This window comes from Mya arenaria, chromosome 10 (genome assembly GCF_026914265.1).
Source record: "Mya arenaria isolate MELC-2E11 chromosome 10, ASM2691426v1".
NCBI lineage: Eukaryota > Metazoa > Mollusca > Bivalvia > Myida > Myidae > Mya > Mya arenaria.
In genome coordinates this window covers 69,805,272-69,824,232 of record NC_069131.1, presented here as the reverse complement: position 1 = coordinate 69,824,232, position 18,961 = coordinate 69,805,272, and the positions used below count along the sequence as shown (strand labels likewise).

The following is an 18,961-nucleotide window of genomic DNA, read 5'->3' as shown; positions in this document are numbered from 1 at the left end:
CATTGTTTTACCAATGTAGAGAATGCTATTCATAATTACTTACCTGGGGCGCGTTTCAGAGACGATCGTTAAGGCGATCGTTAGCTGATTTTGGTAGTACGACCAAAATTACCAATCGGCACCGTTTCAGAGATGCAACGTGCACCTGCTTTATCGTTAATTTTGCTCGTAAACCAACGACCAGTAAGAGGCACTCGTTAACTTAACGATCAAGATGGCGGATGAAGATTTTCGCCATATCAAAGTATACTTTTACTTTTTACCAACATTTGAGAGTTTAATATTGCGTGTAGCATGTTCGCTGGTGTGGTGTGGAATTTATAAACTATGTCTAAAAATAGCTGAAAACAGTACGACAATGTTCTATTTTCGCCGTTCTGTCAAAAAAAGGATTTTAACTGTAGAAGATGTAAGCTTTTTGTTATATTTAGTAAATGTGCTGATATTGTGTACATCTAAAACATTGAATATGATGTAGAATTTGATTTGGTTCCATTGCTGTTTTATATGTTATGTAAAACATTTTCTTGAAATTCTTCTATTTCGGATGGTTTTTAATTCGGATAAATAAATGTCTGTACATATTTTGTTGTAATATTACCGGTCTTTGTGGCTTGTAGTCAGTAAATTATTAAACAGTGTTACAATTTTATCATGTCATGATATAACATTATTATTTTTCTTATTTTTGCACATCTTAAACTAGCTAAAGAACTTCAGCGAACACGTTATATATTACCTTTTTGGATGTATAAACATCAAAAAAATAAATATCAACATTAAAGTTATGGAAGCCAGAATTAATCTAAAACTGATGCTAAATATATATAAATATACTGTACAGTAATGTAAACAACACTGTCACAACAAATAAGTTGATTATTGACTACTTAAATACCATGAACACTTTTAGGTGACAACGTAATCATTTTAGTTCACCTTTACTTGTAATTGAAACTTGTTTTAGTAAGGTATCCTATGGTTAATGTAGAACTCTGTAGTATAGTACATATGTGAGTTTTCAACTGACAAAGGTTAAATCTTGTCTTTTTCAGTCATACCATTTGATGCCAAGTGTACAATCAAAACTGAAATGAAAATTGACAGCAGAAGTGTCATGATCTTGCTGAAAATGCTGTGCTCTTCATTGACCTCTGTTTAATAATGGTATGGAAAAGGGAATTAAATGTTGGTTTTATGAATAATATAAGAGGTATATTCAACATATGAACACATAAGGACTAATGTAGAAACTGAACTGCAAAACCATATTATATATCTGCAGTTAATGTACAGGCTATGTACAAATGCTTATTGATATAATATGTTTTCATTTATTTAGTTTTTTTGCTTGTTAAATATTTGTTTTAGTTAATTATTTCAGGCTTATGATAAAAAAAACTACCAGGAATGCTTCAAGATGGCAATGGAGGGCAGTGTAAAAGTAGGTAGGAAATGATAAAATGCAATAGGATATAAACAAATTTTATGAATAATACAATAAGATGATGTTGGGCATCTTACTTTGAGCAGTTAACTGGTATAACATAATTGTTATTTAACTTATATGAACATTAAACAAGAAATAAAATGTGACCAGAATGGTGTTTACATGTTTTCTTAAATACCCCACTTATTTCTTTTTTCAAAAGACAATAATTATCATAAAATATGCATACTATTTCAGTTGAAAAATGGGAACGTAAATTATGTGTTACTTGTAGTTTAACCATTAAAAGGCGTTTTCATAAATGTATTATATTGTGCTGTATTAAACAATATTTTATAACTTTTTGTCTTTTTCAGGACACTGAGAAATCACAATGTTTCAAACATCTAGAATATGCCCAGAGTCAGTCTTCAAGATACTCACCTTAAAGGTTCCAGTGTGATTTAGGAGACTTTGTCAGAACAGTACATTATACCTACATACACTGGAGATACCAGACCCAACAGATAACTACAGATATATTTAAACAGAACCTGAAATTAATTGCATATCCCAATACAACATAATACTTTAAACGGTTAAATAGGCAGTGAGGCATTTGTGTGTAATCTTCATTTAATATTTGAAATTTCTTTTTCCTTTTTTTAAGTTTGATTTTGCATTTAAAAGCCATTAGCATTAGATTTTTCAAAAATATGTATTTTTATACAGTTTCAACTGTGATGTATATCCAGTTGTACATGTTTCCTCTAAGGATTAAAACACTTTTGAATTATATAGGAAAATTGAAATGATACATTTATTCAAACTTATGATAAAATATAAAACACACACTACCATTGTTGATCATGTAAACATTCATACTATCTTTTATAGAAATTATGTTAATCTTTTGATATTTCTAAATACATTTATTTTTACTTTTACTGGCTCATGTTTAAACACAGAATGCTATATAAAGTGTATACTCCAGTGTATATCATAACATGATTGAAATAGATAATAGATAATATTTGCATGAAACTCTGAACACTTAACCACTATTGCAATCTGCACCAGTTAAGATACTTTTTGTTGAATAATGTGTTTTGATGAGACCAGCTTGTAAAATAGCTGTATTTCTTTTAGTCATTTTGTGAATACCTGAATTATCCTCGGGATCTATCTCAGTCATACAGATCCCAAGTACCGGTTAGGGCAATGTGTCATGTACCGCATCAGGGGAATCGGGTCAGCAGTGCAGAGAATTGGGCATTAAAATGTTGCTATTGGTTCGCCACGTCCAGGATCGGGTGTTAACTTAGGGTTTTTACCTTGACTCCGACAATGGACCGCGAGCTATGGGGCGGAATACGCGGGGGAATATGACCCCTGTGGGTGATTGCATGGTTCTATGGGTTTATATAATCTGAGGGGAGATATCTGAGTTTCACACCTGTAGGTAGTGGTTAAGACACATGTTAGGGGATTACTTATATTCCTACGACTCTACCGGCTGGGTTGAACTTTAACTTATCGGATTTTCTGGTAACACCAGGAGGCCGACCAAGGGAATTGGAGGTGGCCAAGCCCTAATAGGAATTCGTAAGAGTACGCACGAAGGGGGAGATTTGACGTGGTTCATAATGACAAGATGGTTGAACCTGAATCATGCAGCCCCGGGGGCGAAAGTTAGAAAGGCCCAAGTTAGATAAACCGTGGGGGTAAAGTTTGATGGTCCTCTAATTGGAAAGTATTTGAAGTCTGAGAGGCTGGTAGCTAGGTTTGTTTGTGCAAATAATGCCAATTTGTCGGTCAAATGGTTAGCTCAGAGAGGTAGAAATGCTTCCTCTGGTAGTAACTTCGAGAGGGGTGGGGCACGTTCGGGGGTCCCTCCTTTTGAAAAAGGGATGGGTGCTTTATCTGTCGTACAAGAGTAGAGATTTCATTTTTGCCGAGGCTGAACAGTCTCCGGGCCCAAAATAAAGTTCAGAGAATTCTCCCAGGTAACGTTTGGCCAAACAGGCTGTTTCTGTGTCTGATCCACGCCTGGTACAGGTTCAACCATTCGTTGTCATGGTATCTCTAACTGAAAATGGGGCAAATATGAAGGTTAAGGTGCCTAATTCAGAGGATGATGTAGTCACACCGCCGGTGGGGTCTGCAGAGTCCGCACTCTTAGAGGGAGGGCAATGAGGGTCATTATTGGTGGTAGATTTGCCTGGGGGAAGTTTCCCAAAGACGGGTAATAATTCAAATTGGGGGGCGGGGTGAGACTAGTTCTTGTCTCCCTCGGTTGGCAAAAGCAACTCAATTGCCATATCTGTGGTTGCATATAGTTTTTAATTATAAATCATTTAAGTGGCCATTTATCAACTACCGATTATTCTAACAATGCATTTAGGTCCTCTCGAACATATAGAAAATATACAAACATAATCTATACATGTACAATGAACATGAACATTTTCAATCATTTAAAATGCGAACATTTGGTAGGCAGCAGAGATTATTGTTGAATTATAACCTACATTTTCAGTCTTTGATTAGTACCAAGACTAGTCGTTATTAAGATTTGTAGTTTAACAATTTTACAGAAATGACATTTAATTTGGTTCCCCGCCTTCTCAAATTGGGTCTAAGACATTTACAACATATAAGATACAATCTCAATGATCAAGCTGGGCGGAGAAAGCGAAACAGGTTATACACCAGGGGCGTAGCTAGCCCTTTATTCATGTGGATTCATATAATTATGCAAGGGGGGGGGGGTCCAGGGACATGCCCCCTCGGATTATTTTGAAAACCATGGTACAGTCTTGTGCATTCTGGGCGTTCTGAGTTGCTTTACTTAGGACTAGAAAATGGACGGTTTTAGAATCATGTAGTCAAGTACGCATACTGCAATCTTGGCTGTTTTTTTGTCAGAATCATGTGTATTCAGCCGCGTACTCGCGTATAGGCAGCTACGCGCCTTTTAGCTATAAGATATTTTAAACATGTTGGGTAAAATCTTGAAACTTAGTACGACTAGCTCGCCTCGCCCGTTCCAACTTTCCTTATTTTTTTACCTAATTTGTTTGTTTACTTAACACTAACACTGTGCTGGTTTTCCATTTTTCCTCAATCTATCCCAATTCAGGGCAGTATTGCTTGTCCTTGTGAGCACTTGAAAAGACTAGGAGTGATAACGTGAAAACAATGGACGAAAAAGATTTCGTTTGATAAAATGCACATTAGTTTGGCTTTGTGTAATATAATATAAGCCAAGTCATCGGATGATTCATTTAATAGCATTATTTCTTGTTTGTTCTGACAGACAAGCTTTTGGTTTAAAGGAACTCGTTTATGTTCGTCGAGTCAGGCATCGAAACAAATCATTTTGTTAAAATGTAAATAAAACGTTTGTTACAATGATAACACATTATTCGGAACACCCCGGTCATTTTCCATCGAAAACAACCTAGGTTACATGCCGGTACATCAGTAGAAGTAGTTAGTATTTTTTAGATAATAGTATTAATCATTTATAGTAGTTTAAATCTTAGTTTGGAGTGCTTGCCAGTGATGTGTATTGTTGCATACATAATTGAGATTCCTAAGAGTAAAGTCACAAAGTTGAATTGCTAAATTAAAATTACTACGCGATCTACTTGCAGCGTAGTAAAATGTAAAGGTTTTTGACATCGTAAACCGTCCAAATACATCCGAGGTTGTTTTCGATGAAAATTGGCCGAGGTGCTCCGAATGCATCAAACGTGATAAACAGTGCTCTGCTGTAAATACTAATTGAATCACGTTACAGAAAAAAGTTGGACCGAAATATGTTAATAACCTCTGAAAATATATTTATTTTAAACTTATTAAACCTATTAAAATTGAATTGTCTTATGTTTGAATTTAGAATATTTTGCTCTAACGGGTTAGTAATACGACTAAATTTCAACAGTAAAACAATATATGAGTGAGTGCCTTTAAAAAAGAAAAAAACTGTCTTACAAAAAATTAGGGATAAAAGAATCGAGAGGTTAGTTGTGTTATGCGAACTCTGTCTTATGTTCCATTATGTTCAGTTCGTTGTATGGTTTGTGTTATTTTCCTTATTGCAACAGAACATGCAGAACGAATATTTGTAACATAGAACAATGTTAGCACTGAATACATTTATAACAAAAAATAGCTTTTCAAACGTTTATCATACTTACGCATCACACTATATCGTAAGACATTTAGGCACCCAATTCTGAAGATCATTGTCAGAAAACGTTAACGACCTGGCGTATTTTTGTCGACCATAGAAACGTTAATAATAGACCATAGAAAAAAGACCATAGAAAAAATAATTTTAATTAAAAGACCATTGAAACATTAATAATGCACATGAACAGACCGCCTCGCTGTGAATTTAAAGCCTTTAATAGAGAGATATAGTTTTCATTAAAGACATTTAAAATCATTGGTATACCATCAATTGTCTTACTATTTCAATAAGCAATGTATTCAAAACAGAACGTAACTTATAAATCATTAAGGAACTAATACCATTTTCACACTGTACCGAATACCGGCTTTTAACAGCGCTGGTAATGGCTGAATATATGGTTCATTTTAATTGGTCATTCGGAGCTGCTCGGCCATTTTTTCAAAAACAACCTCGGATGTATGCCGGTACATCTGTTGAAGTAGTCCGTATTTTTTAATAAAAGCATTAATTAAATGTAGTGTTTAAGAGTTGTATTCATTGCTCTCAGTTTAAATTGATTGCCAGTGAAGTGTATTATTGCAAACATAATTACGATTCCCAAGAGTTAAGTCATAAATTTTAACTACTAAATAAGATTACTGCGCGATCTATTTGCAGCGGACTTAAACGTACCACTTTTTAAGTATGTAAACCGTCCATATACATCCGAGGTTGTTTTTGAAAAAATGGCCGAGGAGTTCCGAATGTTTAATTGGTCAGTTAACGTGATGTTCCGGAAAATATAGCATTCGGAACTCCTCGGCCATTTTATCGAAAACAACCTCGGATGTATGCCGGTACATCTGTTGAAGTAATTCGTAAATTTTTGAATAAAATCATTAATTAAATGTAGTGTTTAAGAGTTGTATTTATTGATCTCAGTTTAAATTGATTGCCAGTTAAGTGTTCTATTGCAAACATAATAAAGATTCCCAAGAGTTAAGTCATAAAGTTTAACTGCTAAATAAGATTACTACGCGATCTATTTGCAGCGGACTTAAACGTACCACTTTTTGAGTATGTAAACCGTCCAAATACATCCGAGGTTGTTTTTGAAAAAAATGACCGAATAACTATCGGTGCACCAGTATTTGTCATTTGTCTGGTAGATTCTATCATATGTCATGGATGAAATCATACAATGTGTACAGTGGGTACAAAAGTATAACATTTATGTGCGACCAGTAAAGTTGGGACTTTAGTACCCTTTAGGACTGTTTAGTAATATTCAGGGGCGGTTCCAGCATATGAAACTAGAGAGCCAGTGTCGTTTAATGTATATCTTTCAACTCTATATATTTTCACCTCAACATTCATCCCTTAATTGAACCGCGTTTCGGCAATAGCGATTACCATCCGATGAAAGCAACATCTTCGGATATGCTCGGATCGCGTATAAATATACATGTACATTGGAAATGGTTTATCTCGTTAAAGATGTTAATATTGTATCAGACTGATTGTCAGATCGTTTGACGCGGCCTGGGTTTGGACTTTCCTGGGATGAACCAGTACTGGGTACACAATTTTCCTAGTACTACCCTTGAAATGACAAGCTCTAGGCAAGGGAGCTTCAGGTACCATATTTTAACTTTCAGCTTGGCGCGGCTGGGGTTTGAACCCTTGTTCCGAAAAGATTGTTACTGTAGTCAACGTAGTACAACGATTGACACAATAAAGATAGATTTATGAATTGTCTTCATACAAAAAATCCAACCAGTCAAAATTATATTTTCGAACTGTTTCCCAATACAATAAGTCTCAGTCACTGTTTTGGTGCATAAACGTATGAACTTTACTCGTTATCTGAACTAAGGCCGGTTGTTGATGATTGGAATCAGTAATCATCATCATCATCATCATCATCATCATCATCATCATCATCATCATCATCATCATCATCATCATTATCATCATCATCATCCACCACACATACACAACCACCACCACCACCACCAACTTAACCACCTTCATCATCATCCAAATCAATCATCAGCAACATCTACGCATCATCATCTCGTCATGGTCATTGTCGTCATCGTCACATCATAAATAGTATCATTGCCGTCGTCGCATCATCATTATTATTATCATCATCATCTTAGTCGTCGTCGTCGCATTATCATTATAATAATCATAATATTCGTCTTCGTCGTCGCCGCATTATCACTATCGTCGTCATCGCATCACCATTATTATGATTATAGTGTTGTTGTCGCATTATTATTATTAAATCATCATTGCCGTTGTCGTCGCATCTTCATGACTATCATCATCAGCACCATGCTGCACGTTTGCATTTACTTTACAGAACATTCATAATACGCATACTATAATATTTTACTTATCAAAGTAAAATCACCAGCCTGAAAAAAAACGTATTTTGTTGTTGTCCAATTTTCATTATAATTAGACAAATTTTAAAGGGAACGTCGATCTGAACCCGTCACTGCCTCCATCACAAAAAATCACGGATGATGATGTTCTTAAGATACAATTGTAACATAAATAGCAGATGGTTAATCAGAATAGAGACCACGAGTTTGTATCATTTGTGTCAATCATTATAAAAAGGAGAGTTACATTAATTGATTCCCTTCAAGAGATTATCAGTATTATTATTATTATTATTATTATTATTATTATTATTATTATTATTAATAAAAAAGACAGGTGCTCATCAGGTTAATACGACGTAACGTCATTTCACTTCAGACTGGGTCACTCGCTTTAACGCTGTGCTTTATCGTTATTTTTTACGTACGACCGGAGAGTTTACGAGACGTTTCTGACACGCCTTTATGATTATCGTTAAGTTGGTCGTTATTATGATCGTAAATTTACGATAATGGCAGATCGTAAAATCTATCTGAAACGCACCCCTGTTGAATTATGACGTAATAGTGTGGTATCATGTACTTTGGCCAAATGAGAACAGCAGCAATAATTTAAAAGTAATTGAATAACACAATACTACATGTTTATAATCGTTAATTTAACGATGTTCCTGAAATGTCTCATGTTACCGTTTTTGCTGCGTACATCTCTGTCTGTTCACGCGTTAGAGATATCCGTAAACTTGTTTTGTATTATCCGTTTTTAAATAATGCCATACACTTCTCACATAAAACAATATATATAAATAAAATCATTCTCCTTAAATATATCGTTTGGAATACAAGTCCTGGGGTGCGTTTCAGGTAGATTTTACGATCTGCCATTATCGTAAATTTACGATCAAAATAACGACCAACTTAACGATAATCATGAAGGCGTTTCAGAAACGTATCGTAAACCGCCCGGTCGTTCGTTATATTTTACGATCGAAGTTCACACTGAATCCGAGTGACACAGTCTGTTTTAACCACGTGACCTATTATACGCGCACCTGTTTACTGAAACATGGTAAGTAAAACAGTGTTTTCCCATAAAAATAAGGTCTGTAGTGTATAGCAATATTTTATGATTTTATAATTATATATTTATAATTAAAATATGTAATTATGTCTCACAAAAAGTGTTTTAATAGTAAAAAAACAATGAAAAACTAGCAAATGGGCGTGTCCTTACATCTGCATCACGTGTTATTTTGGGCGTTCCTGTGGGCGTTCCTTCAGCGTTTGTTTGTAAACAGTGCATACATGTGCAAAACTTGCTAGAAAATGGAACTTAATGTTAAACGGCGCAGAAACAAAAAGTGGAATGCGGAGGAGATGTGTGCAGTTGCAGACCACGTGAGCGACAATTATGCGACTTTGTTTGGGTCGTTTGACAGTAGCAACGAGATAACTAAGACAGAGAAGAATTCCATTTGGCAATCGGTGACGGAAATGTACGTATACAGTTCTTTGAATTTCCCACTGAAAAAAATCTATGACAATCTATTATTATAACTTGAAAAGAAATTGCCACCTCTGTTTAATTAGTTATATCTGTATTAATATAAGCAGAGGAATGATATACACAACTTTATGTTTTATTTTAGTTGATTAGGCCTTCGTACATCACTGATTACTGTATTTCATTAAAATCTAACTTGCTCATTATTTTGGTAATTTACTGAGATTATTAACCGTTTTCTTAATGGGAATTTCCTGATGAAAAGTAATCATTTGTACCTTAATTAGTAATGCATAGTTAATAAAAATGATTAATTATCTAATACAGAGTTAATTCGATGGGAAACTGTAGGGACCGTGACGAGGTGTATCGGAAGTGGGTTGACATGAAGGTATTTAATTATTTATAATTAACAGGTATTTTCAATCAAATTTCACATGAGCTGATATGCTTTCCAAAAGTAACATTAATGTCTTAGTTACTAGCAACAAGTCAATAATTTAAACCATTGACAGCAAAAAAACAACACTAAAGGTAACAGTTTATATCAGGGGCTGATCCCGGATTCGTAGTATGAGGGGGCATAACTTAGGGGCGTGCCCTTTTTATTTGCGCCCCTCCCCAAGAAACGGAATTGATTTGGTTAAACTTGTTGGCATGGGGTATGGGGGTTCTCCCATGAGAAAATTCTAGTCAGAAATGGTTCATATATAAAAAGTAAACTTGGACGATTTTAGTGAGGGGGGGGGGGTGTCAACGGGTGCGCCCCCCTCCCCCCTATTGAATCCGCTAGTGTATATAAATTATGCCAATTAATCTAAAACGTTCATTATTTATATATATTTTGATTATGATACTCTTGTTTAATGTCAACAATTGGTGGAGCTTTTTTTACCAGAATTTATTAATGATGATGCCAACTGGTACATTAAGCATTGTTGCATGTATTGCAATAACCGCTTTTGACCTTTTTACACCCTAAGAGCCTAACCAAAAAGAAGCTGGTTGAGCAGGTAAAAGACAGGAACCTCACAGGTGGGGGGCAAGGCAGGAAAGACCTTTAACTCTTCAGCTGGGAAGAAAAGGTATTGTATAACAAAACAAAGTCTAGAAATAAAATTGAATTATAACTACAAATTTTAAAGGATTGGATGGTTTTTAATGGGTTCTCTATGTATAAATGATTTTTACAGATAAATAAAATATATGTCAATATGGAAGGAAATTAAGAAATGCTACGACAGTTTAAAGTCCTGATTATACAAACTAACATAATAATGTCTAAATCGTTTGTCACTTTGTAGATTGCATCAGTCATTCCCAGAGAAAGTGTATATGGGCTGACCACTCCAACGGAGAATGACACTTTCAGAGGTATAGCTAATAATGCATTTTGGGAAATAATTTCTTTGTTTTACCAGTGATTTTTTCGGTGTAATTTACTGCCTTTTCCTTTTAATTTTTTTTCCAAAATTATAACTGTTTGCCAATTTGATAAATACATATTACTTTGATGAATAAAAATACAATTAATGTCCTGAAAAATAAACACATTATTGACCAGACACACTCTTTTAGAGCAAAGTGTATCCATGAAATAGTAAAAACAAAATTAATATACTTGTAGTTACATGAGTTATTTTGGCCTGATATTGTTAAATTTCCCAATGATGATTTTTTCTCCAAATATGCAAGACACAGGCAGTGGACATTATTTCAAAAAAAAATCACTGTTTACATTCACTATCTTAAATCACATTTTTCTGTGTTATTCTGAGTTTAAATAGCAATAAAAACCATGAATTATAACACATCCATATACCACTCTTTTGATAGTGCATATTTTATGTACATGTATAAGGGATAAATAACGTATTGTTATAAGTACAATGACATATGGAATTCAAACAATACAGGGAATATACTAAAGATGTTAACAAAATACATGTACATATTTTCATTTGCAGATACAACACAGCGTTCCACAGCAAAACCAGATCTTCTGGTTCGTACAGGTATAACTTTAACTCAAAAGATATGTTTTTGGTAACATTTCACTGTTTAAATCAGTAAAATATCATTTTTATTTCACTTATTAACATGCATAAAACACTTAAATATATTTCAAGAATTTTTTTTATATTACTTTTGAATTTCAGAAGCAGAGATATACCTAGACAAGCTGTTGACCGAAAATATTGAAAAGTCCAGTGTGCAGTCCCGTTCGTATGAAACTGATTAATCTGGTATGAAACTAGTTAAACCAAATGTTAACAATTTGTCATAACAGTATTTGATACCCCCAATATATAGTGATTTTACTTTATTGCATTGAGTCATATTACTTTCAGTTAATATTTAAAAAAAAATGTACGGTGCATTTAGAGATGGGCTTCATGACATACTATATAAACATTGTCATGAGCTCCCACACATTGTTTTGTTTTAACTGGAAACAATTAGCAATGTATATAATCCTTTATGTTTGGGTAATTTATGTAACTTATGATGACACCTTATTCCAGTCACACCCAGTACCAGTACAATGCCAGACAGAACACCAAATGATGAAGTGTCTATGTGTATGTATCAATAACTTAGATAACATAGACTTTTAACAATAAATAACCATGGCAGAATTCAAACACAACTTTATATACATTTCACATATAAGTGCTATTTATCTCCAATAAAGATCTTTGAACAAAAGAAGTACATCAGTATATTAAAATCACAAAGTCACATGGGCAAGTTACAACAGTAAATGATGATTCACATAGTCACATGTGTAAGAATGTGCTTAATGCAACTGTTTTTCTCATTTTTTTATACATATCAGGGAAATATATGCTGAAATGTAATTAATACATTTGTTCTTAATATCTAGCATGTGTGGAAGCTCCTCCCGTGAAAAGGAAGATGGAGGTGAAACGGAAAGGTGGGTATTTTTGTTAGAAGTTTGATTAACCTATAACAATTAATTGCATTTTGTTAAGATTATAATAAACAAGAGCTGTTGTAAGACAGCGCGCTCGACTACGCCGCTTTGACTTAGAAGTGAATAAAATAATGTAATATTACCAAGTTTGGTCTCTTCATGTCAAACCTTACTAAAATTATTAGATACATAAGGTGACTTTGATGCTGACATCACACCAGCCCGCCTGAACAATGAAGCAAGTCATTAAAATAACTTGGTTTCCCTTTATGAAAATGTGGTTAAGAATATAAAAATGTGCCTTTCAAAAGAAAAAAAAAAAAAAAAAGTAAATTAAAATATCAAGGGCAATAATTTGTAGTAAGGACTAAAATGGACATATGTTCCTTGTAAGATGGCCGTAAATAATTCTGAATTTTATTATGTTCATTGAATGAAAGGTATATAAGTTTTTTTATTTAAATCCCAACTTGCCCTAACTTTAACTTGCCTAAAACTTTATCCTAAGCCAATCAGGGGCCATAACTTGTATTAAGGATATGAAGTTATGTAACCTCATTGTGTGATGGTCCTGAACAACAGTGTGAAATATTAAGTCAATTGAACCAAGGGTATAGAAATTATTAATAAATATCCCAACCTACCCTAAAACTTTAAACTAAGTTCCATAGTCAATCAGGGGCCGTAATCTTTGTAAAGAATACTATTGAGTTATCTAACCTCATTATGTGATGGCCCTGGACAACTGTGTGAAGTATAAAGTCAATTGAATGAAGGGTATTAGACTTATAAGTAAAAATCCCAACTTTCCCTAAACCTTTAACTGGACGCTGGGGCGAGTAGTATAGCCCCCCTTATTCTTCGAAAAGTCGAGCTGAAAATCACCAAAACACTGTTTATTTCCATTATTATAAGAAGCTAATTATTTGGGTCATAAAACATCTTTTTCCCACATTTTTATAATAACCCGATTTGAAACTTTCTTTTACAGAGAATAACATTGTGAGAAAAAGGCAAAGAGGTATCATATTTACTTTTAAATATTTTAACTACTCATACAAGAACATCATTTGAATACCTTAAACAATTTGTGAGTCATCGTCAGGGTTAAATTTTCGAACCATAACTTATTAAAAATGAACTTGTTCTGTAATCATCAGAATGGTTAGTTGTAATTCCATTCTTAATTGTAATTACTGTTTGTAAGTCATTTCCAAACGTTGTGCATATAACAGGGAATTTGATTGTATGATTATACACAGAGTCAAAACTGTTTCATATAGTGTGCAATTCTGTTTATTTGTAGCTGCATGTACCTGCAGTGCAGAACTTATGGATGTTGAGAGGGGCATCTTGCAAGAGAGCAAGCATAGAAATGAACTGCTGAAGAATTAAATTCGAAAATGGACGCCATGCTGGCAATAAAACAGGAGAAAATGAGAATTTTAAAGGAGTCGCACTTGTTGACTAATGATGACTCTTTTGTTTACATATAAACACTCAAACTTTATTCTGACAATAATTCATGTTAGTCTGTCTCATTCAGGGTCCATATGCACCCATGTCTCAAGTTTAAAACTAATTAAGCTCTGAATGCTGATTTTTTTTTTACTTATTCAAAATAACTGTAATGTAAAACATTTTGAACGAATATCTCTTTACAGTACAACAGATTATCTTGTACAGATGCAATTTTTATCATTTCTTTTCTTGTATTAACATTATTACAACTGAATTAAATCAGAGTATTTAACTTACACTAAATTTCTTAATGAATATGGGCCAAAACTCTATCAGTCGGTGATATATTTGGTTAATGTAATTAAAAAGTTTATCTTTATGTACCTAGATGTTATTTATGTGTGTTATTTTGTTTTTTATTGCAATTATTGTTAACATTTTATAGAAAAGTCATTAACAGTTGTTCCTTCAGAAGTGTTCATTATTGTAAATATTAATATTTGAAATCATAATTGACTGATGAACGTATGTAAATACAGTCCACTAAACTACTTTGTTGTTGTGAAAAAGTGAACAAAAGGTATAAAGCTTTCAAGTATCTATGTAAGTTAAGGTTGTGACACTGGACAATAAGCAAACTTTGAGATATATGAATGGTTTTGCTTTGCCAAACAAGGAGTAGCATAATATGTAATAAGCAGTTACCAAAAACATTTTTAAAAAAATGTTGACATTTTAAAAAAAAATGTTATCTCGAGAAAAGTTGGGTGAGTTCATTTCGCCTTTGTATTCCTCCTCTTCCACATTCATGTATGAATTCACCAGGCGTTTGGCTGTCATCATTGTCTGATGAAATGTCCGGAAGAGGCAGCCCTCTTTCCAAGCACAGATTGTGCAGCTTGAAACAACACAATATTATATTTGCCGACTTCTCTGGGGCGAATGGCAGACACCCACCGCTCTTGCTGAGACATCTGAAATGGCATTAGTTAATCGCTTATAAATGGAATTGTATTCAGGATGTTATGTCTTTCTGGGGCTAAAATCTGTCAATTGACACAACAATGAAATTTAAATGTTCAAGGACCAAATCTGACGAAGAAAATTAGATATAACGCCCGCTTATTAGATATGTACAAAGGAATTATCCTGTTGTCTGGAGTTCATCATTGTACAATCATCTATTACCAAGAACTAATGCGTTTGATTCCTAGCTTTTGTGGATATAAGTTTGGGAAGTCATCACCAAGTCTTACGATTTGTCTCCAGCCAATATAATCTTAACAATCAGACAACCATGATGTACTCACCGAAATCTTGCCTTCAGCACGCCAAACGAGCGCTCAACTACTACTCGGCCCCTTTTATGGGCCTTGTTGAAGCGTTCCTCTGCAGGAGATCCTGGATGTAGGTACGGTGTCATCAAAAAGGGTTTCAATGGGTATCCACTGTCTCCTAATAGGTGGCCGATGTTTGTTGCCTCAAGATGCTCCTTCAATACAGACACAAAGGTTTTAATGTTACTATCAAATAGACATAGCAAAAGTTATGTAAATTTTAATAACATATGTAAAGCCTAACACTACAACCTTTCATATACATCCTAGTAAGACCAATATAATGTTGAAATGATCTGACTGTTTTTGCTGCAATTATTTCAACAGTAAAGTGATTATAACCTGCCTTTTGTATGACGGACAGATAAGGTAAGAAAAGTTTGGTTACGGTTACATCCTTAACGGGATAACCATTTGTCTAATATAAGTGAGAGTAAGTTGTTAATTTCCAAATTTATCTATATTTAAACTTAAATAACATTTCTTTAAAAGTTACATATTTCATTGGCAAAGATTTTCTGTTTCAAAAATAAAAAGTGTGCTGGTTTGACCAAGGGAAAGGAAATACAATGGATTTTAAAAGTAGTTCTGAAATTTCATATTTTCACTCCTTTTTTGCAGTGAAAATTGATATTTTCTCTGTTGTTATTTCACTGATATTTACTCCATATTGCATCACAAAGCATGAAAGAAAAACATTGGGTTTGGTAACCCGAACGAAATGTTTATCTTTTAGGCCTAAGTTTTGCTTTCATTTAATTGGTACCTCAGAAACATCTTGCGGTTTGATCAAAGGTTCCTGATGGACCATGCTGTTTCGGTGATTGGGATGACTCATGATTTAAAAAAAAAAGATGTACATATAACAAGTTCATGAAATAAACAATTGGAGTGTTTTGATAAATAATTTGAAATGAAAAGCAAACGAACATGAGTATATGAAACACACACATGCTTTGTTTTGCTCAACATTATGCCAAAAAGCAAAGACAGGTAAGAGGCGGGATTTTTTTAGGGTGAATCATTTAACAAAAGTCAATGATTACTTAGCAACCCCATCCCCAATCATGTAAGTCATTTGCAAGTGCCATATTGGAAATATGTACACATCACAACTAACATGAGTATAATAGTACACACATGCTTTGTTTATTTGTGTTACTAATATGAACATAGTTCTCGAGTATATACATTTATTTTAGTATACGCCTTACTGAAACGACCATGAAAATGAAATGGAAATATCAGATTTTAACCTTGTGACATTATACCAATGTGAAGAATTACCAATGGAAGGTGGAAGGGGGGGGGGGGGGGGCTATAACAACTTCCCCAATTCAGTAGCTATAAGCATATCTTATACACTTAACAAAGTAATGCAGTTTTAAATGTACCTTCAATGCGCAATTATCAAACACCATTGCATCATGTGAAGCGCCTGGCCATCGACAAACTACATCCGTGAAACTGTAAAGTGAATTATTCATAAATTCAGAAACGTATGCTTCAAAAATAAATAAAACTTTATTAATCTGGCTTGATTTTATTTCGGAATGGTGGAAATAGGACAAAAAAGGATGCAATGACAATGCCTAGATTGCAGTAGTTCAAAATAGTACTAAATAGGTAATCTGAAGAATAGCTTTGTCATGGAGAATCATCAAACTTTTAACATTATATTATATTCTTATAAAAAGTACTTTTAACTTGCTATTTTGAAACAATAACAAACCTGTAAAACCATATGGTGCTTTTGAAAAAAATAAATAACTAATACATACGAGTATTTAAACCAATAATTTACATACAAATATTGGTAAAATGTTCATAAGCAAAAAATGTAAAGCCAAATTTTCAAACCGCATGTCAGCATCTGCTACGGCTTGTACATTTAATGCATGGCATCCCTTCCTTGAAACAAAGGCCTCTTCATTTTGTTTAGGGGCGATGATTGGCACTAAAGTGCCATCAACGGCCCCAAGGCAGTTGGGCAGTCCACAGCTGCGCTGAAACATGACCTTTGTATGAAGAATATCTTCATTGGTTCTTGGAAATCTGAAAAAATAATATAATGCTGAAAATAATAAAGCGTGCTTTGATCAAAATTGTTTAACTTTGACCATCCATATTCGGTTCCATCCAAGTATCTGACAATTGATCGTACAATCTAATTCTGACAATAACTTAATTACAGTTTTGTACAACAGTCAATTGTTACCACGCCCCCCCCCCCCCCCCAGATCCGGGGGTATACAGGGGATAGCCGGGAAAATGGGCCGTGTTTAAATTCACAGGATGCCCCGCCATGCCGGGTGAATGCGGTGGTTTTGTCATCGCTTTAAATATAGCGGGGAATGGACCTTACCTAGGGTCCCTGTGGTGCGGGGGCATTTGGCAGGATGTTTCAATCGGTTCCTCCCCGCTGTTGGCTGGACTGAAAGTCAAAGTCCCCGCTATTCCCATGGCATGGGGGTGCCATGGTTACAATTGACTGGTGCATTGTTATTGTAAACATTAATTATGACAACATCCATTGAATTTACTGTCGCCAATTTCAGGGCCAACTGATCATTTTAATTACAATCTATCATTGAAACATCAATACCGTGTAACTGAACACTGAACTATCATCAGCCATGCATTTGAATCACCATTACTTTTGAATGAAAAAGTGTGATTGGCATACAAATCAAAATTGAAAACCCCAACTGAATAATACCTTATATTGTGTAGCCGTTTGTTTATGCTTGTCACAACATTATGAATAATTCTACACACTAGATCGCGAGACCCCATGAACGTCGCCTGTCTCGGAATAAAAATCTCCCTTTGCCATGTATCGTAGAGTTACTAGCACCTAAAAAATGAAATAAAAAGTATCATTTAATAATAACTGTACTCACTTGAGTTTCTTCATGTACAAGTTACTTCCGTAAACACCGTAATACCATTGTCATCATTTGTATGGTTTACATTTAGTCACAACAATTTCCATACACAATAGTGCATCTATAAACTCTTTAAAATGAACGGTCATTAAATTTTGTTGTTTCGTTATACCACTAATGTCTCGTAGTCAAATTGACAGATGTTACATGACCAGTGTTTCGGTGTTCGGCCATCTTTCAATAAACGGAACTTATGCCTATTGGCTAGTTATTTATAGACAGAAAACTCAACAATGTATACACAGTGGAAAGATGCACGCAAAAATTTCACTTTACCATACGTGAGGTGTTATAACTATGATATTTTTCAGACTTCCAACTTAACCCTCTATTTACCTGTGTTTCGGGGTCGATACTCCTGCCTCTTCCTGACTTTCTTATGTCACCTCCTATCAAACGCATTAAATACACGATACTTTCTCTATCGAGACGATACCTGCTCTCAATATCAGTATCTCTCAGGTTATTTAGCGTTAATCGCTCTCGGTAAATCCTATCAAAAGCATTTCTCCTTTTGTGTAAATTCAGAATGCCAATGGCCGCCATCTTGATCGTTAAGCTAACGAGCGCCTCTTACCGGTCGTAGGTTTACGATCAGAATTAACGATAAAGCAGGTGCACGTTGCGTCTCTGAAACGGTACGGATCGGTAATTTTGGTAGTACTACCAAAATCAGCTAACGATCGCCTTAACGATCGTCTCTGAAACGCACCCCTGAAGTTTTTAAGTCAAATTATCATAATATCTAAAAGGAAAACTATAGTA

General features: G+C 34.4%; 1 protein-coding gene and 2 long non-coding RNA genes across 5 annotated transcripts; 2 read left to right on the top strand and 1 right to left on the bottom strand.

The window, feature by feature from the left end:
• The first annotated feature begins 1,058 nt into the window (after positions 1-1,058).
• On the top strand, positions 1,059-2,284 carry LOC128204122 (uncharacterized). Its single transcript, XR_008256098.1, has 3 exons — positions 1,059-1,167; positions 1,385-1,444; positions 1,807-2,284. It is a non-coding gene; the product is annotated as an uncharacterized LOC128204122 (long non-coding RNA).
• Positions 2,285-9,471: 7,187 nt separating this feature from the next.
• On the top strand, positions 9,472-10,559 carry LOC128205586 (uncharacterized). Its single transcript, XR_008256286.1, has 3 exons — positions 9,472-9,504; positions 9,840-9,903; positions 10,496-10,559. It is a non-coding gene; the product is annotated as an uncharacterized LOC128205586 (long non-coding RNA).
• Positions 10,560-10,655: 96 nt separating this feature from the next.
• LOC128206558 (putative nuclease HARBI1) lies at positions 10,656-18,686 on the bottom strand. Of its 3 annotated transcripts, none has more exons than XM_052909116.1 (6): positions 18,533-18,686; positions 17,968-18,105; positions 17,109-17,303; positions 16,643-16,715; positions 15,222-15,403; positions 10,656-14,885 (listed from the first exon to the last, which is right to left on the bottom strand). In XM_052909116.1, exons 2-6 carry the CDS (start codon positions 18,042-18,044, stop codon positions 14,660-14,662), a joined length of 753 nt encoding a protein of 250 aa, XP_052765076.1. In that variant the 5' UTR covers positions 18,045-18,105; positions 18,533-18,686; the 3' UTR covers positions 10,656-14,659. The 3 variants fall into 3 exon arrangements, with proteins under 3 accessions (XP_052765076.1, XP_052765077.1, XP_052765079.1); XM_052909117.1 differs by lacking the exon at positions 18,533-18,686 and adding an exon at positions 18,309-18,375; XM_052909119.1 differs by lacking the exons at positions 17,968-18,105; positions 18,533-18,686 and adding an exon at positions 18,152-18,360.
• Between the last annotated feature and the right edge of the window lie 275 nt (positions 18,687-18,961).

Excerpts from the sequence above, each read along its gene's own strand:
- LOC128206558 (XM_052909116.1), bottom strand. The coding sequence starts at position 18,044 with ATGGGGTCTCGCGATCTAGTGTGTAGAATTATTCATAATGTTGTGACA. Across the intron at positions 17,304-17,967 it reads AAACGGCTACACAATATAAG|ATTTCCAAGAACCAATGAAG; the intron begins GTATTATTCAGT and ends TTATTTTTTCAG. Across the intron at positions 16,716-17,108 it reads GTAGCAGATGCTGACATGCG|TTTCACGGATGTAGTTTGTC; the intron begins GTTTGAAAATTT and ends TTCACTTTACAG.